General features: G+C 38.4%; 1 protein-coding gene across 1 annotated transcript; it reads right to left on the reverse strand.

Annotated features, from left to right (window-relative positions):
- Positions 1–9,308: 9,308 nt before the first annotated feature.
- Positions 9,309–10,628, reverse strand: LOC144660086 (sclerostin-like). The gene is given in 3 exon segments (XM_078520643.1): positions 9,309–9,905; positions 10,090–10,331; positions 10,333–10,628. Coding segments are annotated over 3 exon segments (681 nt in total). The 5' UTR covers positions 10,455–10,628; the 3' UTR covers positions 9,309–9,588.
- Positions 10,629–13,176: the final 2,548 nt, after the last annotated feature.

A 13,176-nucleotide genomic window follows, 5' to 3' on the forward strand; every position in this document is an offset into this window, starting at 1 on the left:
GGATTCTTGTTCAAGTGATTTTTTCTATTTCCTGTAGATTTAGCCTTCGTAGCAGGCGTAAAAAGGGGAAGGGGGTAGTAGGAGGATTGAGGGAATTCGAGGAGTGAAAACAAAGTGGGGTGGAGATAAAGGTAGGGACCCCCTTCCATTCCCCCTTCCCCTTTCCCCCTCCCCTGTGTGGAACCGTATTCCTCATCTAATGCAGCAGCACGAGACCCCGAGGAAAGGGCACAACTAAAAAATCTAGAACATTTTTTAATAGAATAGTTACATTTGCTGAACAAACAACACTTTAAGGTAAAAAAAAAAGAAAAGCAAGCGAAGACGAGGACTGACGATCAAGAATGACCTAAATCTCCCGCCAAAACCTATATATGTATTGGTAATCAAAAAGTGACGAGTAAAATTAGGAGGCGAGGGAAATTATTAGCATTTTGACAACACGCGCGTGAAATTATTTCCTAGTTTCACGAGTATACCATTTGATTAACCTAGAAATCCCATAACAACCCGCGAACCTCTCAATCGTGCCGTCAGAATAGTAATTTTTGACAAATTTATTCATTCAAACGTCAGAAATTACATATTTCACCGGAATTACTTGATCTCACTGGAGAAGCCTAATTTGACGGGAAAAAAATCGATTTCCTCCAAGATACCTTGTTTTATCTTTCGATGAAATTTTCTTTTCTTTTTCATTGGCCGAGAGCTCACCACGTGATCTGCAAATAACTGCCTGCAAATAATGCCTACTCATGCGCCATTGGCGTCTGACAGTGATTTGCTGCAATTCTTTCCCGTTTCCAGAGCCTACGTCCTCCTTAACCAGCGGTCGGGAAACGCAACGGCTCTGGGCGATTCAAAAACAGGAACCAGGAATTCCTGGTTCTGGTTTGATTGTGCGACGAAATAAACAAGTATTCAACAGTTAATTAGATTTGGTCAAGCTTAGTTGTAGGCACTTCCGAGAAAAATGGCAGCTCATTTTCCAGAGTTGTCGGGGGACTATTTGAAATTTGTACTCAGAGGGCCAACAACAATCTCTGTGATCGAATGATAAAACAATTATTGACCTCGTTCTCTGTCAATCCAGAGAACGATTTGTAGGAAAATGATTTGGTGTTACTTCTCATGTACATCCCTTAATGAGTGGAAAATTCAGTTGCAGCTTATCGTTGAATAATTAGGTTAAATACTCACAGGAATCATCTGAGCTGTGTGCCTGCACCGCTGAAGATGTCGTTTTTAATGTATGTTTAAATCTCTTCTACGCAAGTACTGAAATGCGAATAGCTAGCTAAGTTGTGTTTAGTATCAAGCAGGCCTTGGCGTTCTTATCAGCAAGGTAAGTAAAGTCTGTACCACTCATAATACCAGTGCTTAATATACTACTCCCACTAAATGGGGTATCAGTCCATTGCAGGCTACACCATGATTGAATGAATGAATGAATAACTTTATTATCGTGTCTAAAAAATGTTTAGCTCAGGGGAAAAGTCCCCTCTACTAATTGTGGACACCTGACTAAGAAAAAACTTTAAAAAACTTAAACCTATCATTGTACAACTATTACAATTAATAATTTAAAGTTAAAATAAGTTAAAAAAGAAGCTATTTACATAATAAAAACGGGTAAAAAAAAGTAAATCTATTTATGTGATAAAAAAGACTATATACATGGCTAGCTATTTACATAATAAAAACGGGTAAAAAAGTAAATCTATTTATGTGATAAAAAAGACTATATACATGGCTAGTATTAATAGTCAGATTGCGCCAACATTTGGCTGGTACCGGGTCAGTAAAGTTTCTCATCTAAGGGAACAACCGTGATGAAAATAAGTCCAGTAGGACACCAACTACAAGCCTACACAGCCTAGTTACTATAGCGTCCCTGTAAAAGGTGCATTATTGCTAAAAACATGAAAAACAATAATCAGCTCATCAAATTTAGTCCGGCGGCTTAGCTCGAAATTTTAGTTGAATTGTGCACTTTTTGATACAAGCATGAAACTTGGCACAATGAAAGTGGTCACCAACAGAATTTTTTTTCAGATATAGTGCCAAGCCCGAAAAACACCGGTTTCCATGGAAACCTTAATTTATTTACCCTATTCAGACCGGGCTTTTATGGATCTTTTCAGACCTCCGTAACTTCCAGAATATTTAAGCAATCACAATAAAACTTAGGGAATATATAGAATGTCCAAACACCTATATTTTGGTATACGTCACGTGGGAAGATGACGTCACATGACGTGACAATTATATCATAATGTCAAAACAGCCGCCATCTTGGATTTCGAATTTTTTCCAAAACGTCATAAAACCGCCCAAAATTACTGCAAAGTACTCAAAATCAATAAAACTGTGCTTAAAAACAGTAAAAGGATGAAAATAATTGCATTAAAATTATTTTTTATTAATAGAAACACAAAAATTAAAAAATTGGGAAAACATGCCTGTCAAAATGCCGTTGCCATGGTAACGTTAAGTTCCTGGCACAACAACTTACCCTACCAAATTATTTCCAGATAAATTTTAGATAAACTCGCAAAGTTTGGTAGCGTTTGGTTGAATCTTGAAAAAGTTATAAGCGTTCAAAGTCACCGCGGGCACTTTCCGCCCCGCCGGGTCTGGATAGGGTTAAAATCAATGAAATTTCGTGAACTATTTGTTTGTCCTGGTTTATAGACAAATACTATTATGCCAGGTAGTGATACCAAGTCGCACGTACAAAATTTAGAATGAAATGCTGTAATTTAGACTGTTCACAGCCCTATATTTTCCTATTTTTCTTCTGTTAGCGAACGGTTCACCGATTGCGAGAGACCTGGACGCTAGCGCAAAACGAAAGACGCGAGGGAGCAGAGGGCTGGGAACGAAACGTTTCCCATGCAATAATTTCCTATTAAATTATTGGTATCAAACAGATGGTAAAAAATAACAATTGTAAGCCTAATTAAAAGCATTCATATCTGTATTTATGAATAAAAATCAACAATAAAAGGTTTATAAAAGTACAAGAAGAAATACTTTGTGGGGAAGGGGCAGGGGGGTCTCTCGGCTGAAAATTCCATTGCTGTTTACTTGCTGAAAATAGGAAATTGGCGTTGGCACTATATCAAGAATTGATTAGTATGCGAATGCTTGTAATCCTGCAAAGTTTGGTGCTTGTATCAAAAATCGCACAATTCACGAGCTAAGCCGCCGGACTAATTAACATTTTAAGACGCGAGATAATCCCGGGGGAGGGCGGCAGATACCCATTTTTTTTTTTTAGATAGGAGAGGCTCCACCCCGAGGACCAAATTCATTTGAAAAACTCTTAAAATACTTAAAGGAATCGACCATTCGTTTGGTCTGTTCAACATATTTTGAAAGGTCCTTATATTAAAATACCTAAATGACAGTTTTCATGTCCCTTTTGTATACTCCAACTAGTGAAATGTTTACCCTTTTATATATCCAAGGCCTGAAAATGTCCCAGCCTCGTCCCCAGGCCACTTTAGAGAGCGGAGCCTCCCTGTATGGTCCACTATAGGAAGTATCTCTGTGAGGTAACAGACTAGTAAGAATATAACAAACTTTCTTTGTGTCTATAATCTCCTCACCCAGCATTGTTCTGTTTACATTGTGTATAACATCATACCTATGGAACCGTCTATATTTTATTGCATTTATGCACCTTCCGATTGGATAATAACACGTTTGAACATGATATTACAGTGAGCAGTGGTTGTGAAGGTGTAATACACACATTCTGCCCCAAACATTATGCAGAATTAGATTTCCTCTCCTTGAACGACAGTAGCTGTTATTCATAGAGTAACCCTTCGCCTGTCCTCCTTCCCTAATAAATTAGTTAAAAGTCTCTTTGTTCGCTGATTGTGAGCAGTTTCTAAAGGCCTGTTTATATACAGGGAGAGTTGTCTCTGGTGGGAGGGTTACCCCCTCGAGTAGTAGCCAGTAGGGTGAATTGAACATAACGTCTCATTAGTAGGCAGGACAGAAAGGTAAAGGTCCGAACATCTTCCAAGAACTAGCATAAAAAAACATCTCCCAAGAGTTAGCACAAAAAAATCTATACAAGACAGAAAAGGGGACATAGATGCTTATATTGGGATTAAGAAAGAACTAACTGCGCGCTTGTTGGTTACCATGAGTGTTTCGAACACGTCATTGACTGGTCAAGTTGTTATTATCAACATTTTGACAAGGTATTAAACTTGACGAAGTTTGATAACTGTCTGGCTGTCTGGTATCAAATTTGGGTAAAAATCATCGGAAAGCTTTTCGATTGACTGTTGCAAGTAATTGTGTGTTTGCGTTTTGCTGCTGGTTGTGCTTTAACCAATCACAGCAAGTCTGCTATTTTTGCAAAACTTGGGTTGCACGCGTTTTCCCGCGCTTGGCAGCGGCTACATATTTTCCCGCGCTTGGTGCCGGTTACATATTTTCCCGCACTTGGCACCGGTTATATGTTTTTCTGCGCTTGGCACGGGTTACATGCTTTCCCGCACTTGGCACCGGTTACATGTTTTCCTGCGCTTGGCACGGGTTACATGTTTTCCCGCACTTGGCACCGGTTACATGTTTTCCCGCATTTGGAACCGGTTACATGTTTTCCCGTGCTTGGTGCCGGAAACATGTTTTCCCGCGCTTGGCAGCGGATACATGTTGGTCACGTTGGTCATGTTGGTCATGTCGGTCACGCGTCTTTTTTTTCTTCGAGTTGTGATTGGTTCATTGCTATCTGCATTTGTTGTGAACTGTTTGCTTTACTTTTTTAAAACAGTAATTTAATTACAAACCGTTGTAAGTCGTGAAGAAATCTTTATTTGCAGTAAAAAAATAACAGATTGAGATCACTGAAACTTGGAACGTCAAGATTCATTCATGCACGTTATCAATCAAAGTGTGACAGACTGACAGCAATGACATACAACTTACTAAGGGACCGGTCATTATTTATGTAGAGGGGGGGAGGGAAAAAAAGAAGGGGGGGTCAAGGCTATTTCAGAGTGGCAAGAGGGGGGGGCTAAAATTTTTTATAAAGAAGTTTAGGGGGGGATAAGCAGTTTGAGGTGGGTAAAACAGTTAAATAGAACAGTGCAAACACCATATGTGAAACAGTGAGATGCTAAATTGTACAATTTTATGCTATTTCTATTGTTTTCTTTTGTTTAAACTCCACTATTATGTACAACTTTAGTGATTTGTATTTTACAGAAATACTGTTTTCACTCTAAACTCCATTGTTATCTTAAAATTAATTTTAGTTAATAAAGAAACCAGACCTTTATAATCTGCTTTAATATCTGGTTTGACTGAAATTATTTTCTTTTTACAAAATGATTATCACTGCAATAGCCCAAGAAGTAATAAAACATGATATTTATGACAACAAGAATTCAAAGTAATCCCTTTACAACTTTAGGAAAATCATTGGAAAGGAATTATATTTTGCATGGATATTACATTTGTGTTCACCATGAGAGCATAATTTGTAAAAACTACCACTTTTCCAAAGTTAAGGAGTTAATAATAGAGGTATGTTTACTATACACATAACTCATCCAAAAATTTGCCGTATTGCTGGACAAGTATCCATAGCAAAGAAGCCTTGGTTGACTAAGTGTTGATCCAGCCTTTTTGAATTAGAACAAGTGTGCAATTAAGATTGTATGTAACATGCATTTAATAATAAATTACTTGAGGCATATAAAGGGAGATATGAGGTGGGGGGGGGGGTCATCACGTAAATATTGAATAAAGAAGGGGGGGTCACTTGCTACTTACATGGCCTGGAGGGGGGGCCTTACAGAAATTTTGATCTTTCCAACATATTTTTCCCTCCCCCCCTCTACATAAATAATGACCGGTCCCTAAATACTTGCTTGACATAATTTCCTACAACGTCTACCTACAATACAATGACCGTGGCTATATATAAGCTGTCTATTGCGGGTCGTTGTTTGATAAGTTACAATTTATACAATCTTGCACTAGCTTGCATTCTGTTTCTCTTTCGCGGGCCTAAGGATGATTATGCAACATGAATGTTACCGACCTTAAAATTACGAACAAAAAAAACTATATTTAGAACAAGAAGAGTTACAAGTGCGGTTAGTGCAGGTGTAGCCTTTGTTAGTTAAGTTCTAGAATGCTCGGTATGGTAATCGAACAGCTTTATTCCTTGAAATAAGTTGTTGCAACCTTTATATCATTTTTCGTTCACAGGTACAGCAGCCGTTACATTGAAATCCTCTGACAAGGGAGCTTGAGCTTGTGTGGTTATTTGAATAGCGAGTGAGCGAAGCTTGCCCTGCACAAAAATAGAATATGTACTGACCTTCTCTCTAATTATTTTTCTTTCTAATTACATGCTTCATTTAGGGTCATTAAGGAGATGACTCGACCAGCTGCCACGACAATGTGGGGGATATAAAATATATTACATTGAATTGTTATAATAATAAGGATTAAAAAAAGGTCTGTTTCATCTATTGCGGCTTGCTTTTTGAAAAAAAGCCTGAAAGTCATGAAAGAAAACCAGGACACTGGGAAAAACTAATGTCTAATGTACCTAAGTTTGGATTTTAATAACTCTTGTATAGTTTTTAATTTTTTTACATTTTATCGTATAAGTTTTTATTGCTTTTATAAATTTGTAAATATAGCAAAATTCAACCTTTGGGTTGCGATGTTGTATTTATAAACTATCTATCTATCTTTCCATCTATCAAAAGTCAGAAAAAGGCATGACGAAGCTATTTTAAGTTACAAACCCTGCTCGTATCAGTATAATTACTTATATTGATTTACTTTTTATTTGGCAGTGCTTGTAGAATTCTGTTTGGGTGTAGCTATTCTGATTATCCAGTTTAAAGAAATAGTTAATTAATAATCGCTATTTTTTGCTTATTCTGTTTAAATTCTATTGGAGAATTCCTTTTTCTGGTGACATAATTCACGCTGCGCTATCTTACTAGAAGAATTTATCAAAGCCAACTAGTTACATAGTACAATTCTTTGTGAGTCCCAATCTTGATTCGTAAGCCAAAAGATCCAGACAATTACCCGTCTCGTCGACAATTTGCACCGATATCGTTATGAGAAATATGGCACATATTTCAAAAAGACCTCAAAAAACGTGATATACTTTTGTAAGATTGTTGGTCCTAGGCTCTGAAGAAAAACCACTAGCTACTGACTCGAAAGGACAAAGGACTTAATATAATACCACTTTGTGTATACGCTCATGAAAGTAAAGCCAGAAGTAATGAAAAACAGCAAGAGACAGCCACTATTAATGAATAAATAAAAGACACACAGTGACGAAGCAAAACAGTCTAACAATCTCAACACCTCTCCAAACATAAGATACCGTGAAAACAGTATAAATATTCTACAGAACACACAAAGCCAAGAAATCAGTTCATTGTGACAGGCGGAGAATACAAGTAAAATACGCCAAACTTAATATACCAAAGTAGGATGCAAGGAAAGCAAAAACCCCTCATTTCTATGAAGGTAATCGACCCAATCCATCTAAAATGTTAACATTAGTTATTCGCGTGCGCAGCCCAAACTTAATCACTATATACAGCCGAAGCAAATCGGTGCAATTAGGTACTTCCTTCACAAGCCTTCAAAAAGATCTCTTCAAAGATAATATTTTTTCAACATCACAGTGCAATCTTTAGAGACTAAGACAGCACAGATAACATTTCAAAAGCTGCTCGTTATTACTTGATGCTAAGGTACGTTGTTTAAGTACAATTTGCAAACTTTCACGGAAAAAGTACTCACGACCAATTAAAAAAATAGAGGGAAAAAAAATCACATTTCTAGTGTTTAATTGTACCGCCCCGGAAATCAAATACTTGAAGTTTTAACTCTGATTGCTCTTAACGACACACTTAGCAACATATTACTAATAGCTACGAAAACGTAAGCAGAGGCAAACAATTACGTTGGGAGGACAGCGAATGATAAATGGGAAAAGAACGGTTTGCATAATGTACGATAATTACACTGTTTACTTTCAAATGGCGCACATCACGTATAAGCTTGGTTGTGCAGGGCGTATCTGTACTCGTGCCAAGTTTTTCGGCAGTATTAATGAACAGTATTGAGCGTGTAACATTCTTTTGATGGTTTGTTAAAGTTTTCATCTGTGCAGGTGTACTCATCATTGTTGTGTTATTACGCCCCCGCCACGTGTCGTTCAACTCTATACATAATAAAACACATCATGACAGACAGCGCACTTCGACCGTACTTTGCGGTCGCTACCACGCGTTCACTCGGCTCAAAACATTTATCTTGCCAATCAAAAACAACTTTTCCATAGTAAATCTTTGCGTGTTTTGACGTCAAACACTCTAATCATTTGTTAGTTGGCTCGGAAACACGTAACAAGCTTAGGAAACAATATCAAGAATGAGGTGTTCTGAGAAAATAAGTTCTAATCAAAGCTAACGAATCTTGCCTCCGGGCTAACTTGGCTAAACAGAATGAAACTCACTTGGACGCTGTTGTTCATAAGGCTTAACGTTCGCTCAAGCGAAAAGAACCCATTGTTTTTGTCTTGGAGGGGTTGTCGCTCATTATTAGGTTCAGCCAATCAAACGAGTACGTGCGCTGATTTATTTGTCCAACGTGTGTATTGTCCTAGAACAATAAGCTGATATTATTGCTGTGAATAAAAAAAGCCATGGAGATTCATGAAAGAGCCATTGTAATTCTCTAATAAACTTTATTTATATATTGCGATCTAGGAACTATCCAACTGAATTTTAGAGCGTATATCTACAATTGGTCCTTGTACACGGTCCATAAGTAATATATGACCAGAAAAAATACGCAACTTACAAGCTACGGTTTCTATTTCCATTTTGAATCTATTGGAACGTGGAGCTTATTTACATCATTCTGTACTCAAGAGCCATGCTTAACGGAACACCGACGATCTATCTTACTTCTTGTAATATATATTTATATATAAATTTTCTTTTATAAATCTGATTACATAATCGCGCAGAATGAAACTTAGGGTAGGCGGATGATAACAACGGGCCGCCTTTAGCGAAGAAACGACAAACATAAAACTTCAATAACATGAACAATTCCTGGTCGGATATAACTGATCAGTGATGTCGATGTTGATGTGTTCAATGCCAAAGTTTCCCGTGCAGTATGGTTCAGTATGGAACGCCATGCGGTAAACACGTGTTGCACTTCCAACATACGGATGACTCAAAATCTACCACCCTACTCAGCATTACTATAAAATTGTCATATTGTCAACTGAAGATAAATCTTTTGAATTCACGACAGGCAAGAAATTTATACAAAATACAGACGCTGGGCAACAGAAAGGCCTGCTCGTTCCTGAACAGGCCACTGATGTACTGACGCACCAGGGTTAATTTAATTTACAAACTCACTGAAACTTTGTACAACGGTATGTTACAATCGTAAGCAGTACAGTGAAGGAACTCCATCTGTGCGGGAATGTCTTTTGACATTTGTTCACCATTGTAGATTTTGTTCTTTATTGTTATGAACAGAGCGCGTCTATCAAGGGTTCGTTTGGTTCTGTTTGTGTGTGTATCTCTTGCACTTGCAAGAGCGAACAACTCGAACACGGTATTTGTGCTTGGTTCCGTCGTTGCACAAAACGGTCACCTTTTTATTTCTCGTATCGTCTGCTACACAGCGCCACTCTCTCTTATGACGACTGATAATTTTGGAAAATTCCGGAAACCATGGTAGTTCATCCATTGGCAAGCACTGTCCATCACAGATCATGTCGCGGATTGGTCTTCTACTTGTGCAAAAGCCATTCGACACATATCGCCGAATCCGGATTCCTTGACATCCGAGATTGAGAATGCCTACGAAGAAACAATACACAAAATGATCAAACATGTGACTTGCTTTGCAGTTAGCCCATGGCACAAGACACGCGTCATAACACGAGTGAATGGAAGTTTTTGCAAAGATCAATGGGTAAACATCGTGTAGAACACATGCGACTCACACATACACTAATGAAGTGTTATTATGTGCTGAAATTACCTGACGTTTTATGTGGCTGTTCTAATTCCAAGCCTTTATCTTCGGGCGGTGTTGGAGTCGCATTTGTAGCATTAGCGGATACACGAGGGTTCGATTCTGTGGAGAGTTCGTTGTGCTCGTTTTCACGGTTCTTTTGGCGGGCAACACTTCCATTCCAACACATACAAACAACAGCCAGAAAGATAAACTTCCGATGCCAACACGTTCTTAATAGCATCATAATGAGTGTGGAAATTTTTTCCGGTGGAGAGCGTCTTCGCGAGGAAGTTGAAGGTTACGAAACAAAACTTTCCGTGTGCAATGGTTGGCTGTTGAACTACTGGGAGGCGAATGTCAATAACACGAGATCTGGCGCCACTTGACATGAGTTGTGCATGGCTGACCAATCGTAAAGCTTAAATCCATAATAGCGCGCTCCCGCGAATGAACACAAATGACGCTCAAAATGAACTGAGCGAAACACCAAACACAATGAATTGTATATTAATAAGAACATAAAAACAAGCCAAAACACACCCTGAATGTTCTCTTTTAGACAGTGATTTAAATCAACGTGAAAACAGTAGTGAAGGTTTGTTTAACGTTCAGACACGTTCCTATTGGCCGTATGTAAATTAAGTGCGACTCAGGGTAAGCATTTTCCAGTACTCGTTTCCGGAGCTCCTTTACAATTTTTATTGCGCGCATGCTATTAGCAAACAATAGCGAATAAACATCATCTAAATAAATGTCTAGAAACGTGTTCTGATTTTCTCGTTATTTGATGGATTAGTTCAGGATTTGGAAGATCAAAAGGATAGTACAGAAAGGAAGTTAAACGAACAAAACCGAAGCTTCTAGAAATTGGGATTTCATAAAAGCGCTGTCGTAAAATGCCTCAGTTTTCTTTGTTAGAGAAGTTACTTTACAAATGAACTCTGCGTGTAATAAACGTGTTGTGTACCAAACCCCCGCGAGCCGTGTAACACAGCATGAAGTTCGGTCCAGGGCGCTAAAGCAATGGTTCGGTCACAGGGCGCTAAAAAGGAACCCTTCCTTTGTAGCGCCTTGTTCGGTCACTTGTTCAGTGCGTCACAATTTTTGTCATTTTATTATTTTCGTAGCAAACAATTCAAGATAAAAAAGCTTGTATCTTAATCATATAAGGGGTCCATAGCCCAAGATAAGGTGCATAAAGTTTGACAGACCTACTCGAGGTCGATCGAGGCTGTTGATTTCACACCACTGCACCAGCGATCAATTTATTTGTAGATTGTGTAAGTTTGCTACAGGAATCGCATTTTTGTTTCTTTGAATATCGTTTTTTACAATAAAAGGAAGCTAAGCCTATCTACTTTTCTTTCCTTTCTTTGTTTGTAAGGTTGTTCGAAGACTAAAGTGCGTTAACATTTTTTTTGCAAAACCGGTACCTTTTCCTATTTTCCAGTATTTTTTGGTTCACCTTGCCATCACACTTGCACTATATTACCGTAATGTTTTGATCGGAAATGCTAATTACATGTCATAATATTTAGCGTCCATCATCGCGCATTTTAAGGACTTACCAGTCCTTGTAAGCCGGAAGTGGTGCCTTACAAGTCAAACTGCTTGTCACGCTATGGCATAGAACAACTACCCAAAAGAACATAACTTGTTTATCCCATATGGCTGTCAGAGCTCTTAATATATGAATTCTTGTCAGTTGCCTCAGTTAATCGGACCTTCGTGTAATTTCATTATTTGCGTAACACGCATTAATACCACCATTCATCGAGGAATATAAATATTTTCGTTTTGCGGTCCAACATAAATCCGGGCAACTAGACTGTATTCGACAAATTAGAAACGTTGTCACGCCGTTTAAAGCCATTTTGTAAATTAACCTTAAAAGCACAAAATAATAATAATGATACCCTGGTTGTGTCCCCGTGTAAAATACGATTGATAAAGACGGTTGATTAAAAATGGGAAAGCTTGAAAACCAATACTGACCTCCAAATGATATAAGACACTGAACAGCTCATACAGAGTATGCCCGATAAAACCAAGTCATTTAGGACAGGAACCGGCAATTTCGTAAGTTTTAGTTAAAAATTTTGTTTCCTCCAGGTTTCTCATAATCCCTATCATAAACTAAAAGAAAAAAAAAACACAAAAGTAAGACTACTATGTTATAGTTTCAAACAAAAAACAATTTTAAACCTCAAAACAAGCACTGATGTAACGTTTGGTTTCACGTTTCGTTCCTACAATGCCCTAGCGAAATGTGCTCGAATACCTTTATTACGCGAGGTTTTCATTATCACTAGGGGTGTACACTGAAGGGAAAAAAGGCAGCAAGTTGGCAGTGAACTTAATTTAACAATCCCAAAACTACCCATGACTACATATGGCTTCCAAATTAAATGTTCGACCTTCTCCCCCTCCCCACCCTCCAACTCTTCCGCCCTCACCCAAATTAAATAAGATACCGACCGGGGAGGGGAGTGGGAGGGTGGCGCTTTCTCTGAAGATAAAGCGATGCCAGGCAACGGCAACCTGTTGCTAAGAAATTTGTCATCACCTGGTTAAAAACTGTCACGCTTGCGTACACCACGCGGGAGTTCTATCAAGAATGTGACAGAGCCAACATCAAAGACTAAACAATACATTACAATGAATAGATAACGAAACAATGACTCCTAAACAATGCAAATACCATGGTTGTTGCAATGTTACACTGTTCCTTGCCGATTCTATTCTTAGTTACACAGAAAACAAACTTGAGGACCACCAAAGGGTTTCTGCTTCCGAAGCCGTCTGAAGTAAAATTGTTGCAGATAACAAATACAGTAGTTTTATTTCTTCCACACAAAACAGTAGCTTGTCTGTTTGTCTTAAAAAACACACGGCCCATGCCATTAAGCCTCGTAATTTGTAGAATTGGCCCCGGGGAATTGACATAAAATTCAAAACCCGCTATTAAGATTTCGCCCCTAGTGACCATTTGAGTACTACTGCGCACACTCGTTTGCCCAGCAGACCTCACCCCGGGTGAATACTGCCAGGATGGCTGATATGCAACACTGAGACATATCAAGATTACCCATCAAGCGTGCGGATACTGGC

The sequence above is a fragment of the Oculina patagonica genome, chromosome 7 (assembly GCF_052425735.1).
Source record: "Oculina patagonica isolate OP01 chromosome 7, crgOcupat, whole genome shotgun sequence".
Taxonomy (NCBI): domain Eukaryota; kingdom Metazoa; phylum Cnidaria; class Anthozoa; order Scleractinia; family Oculinidae; genus Oculina; species Oculina patagonica.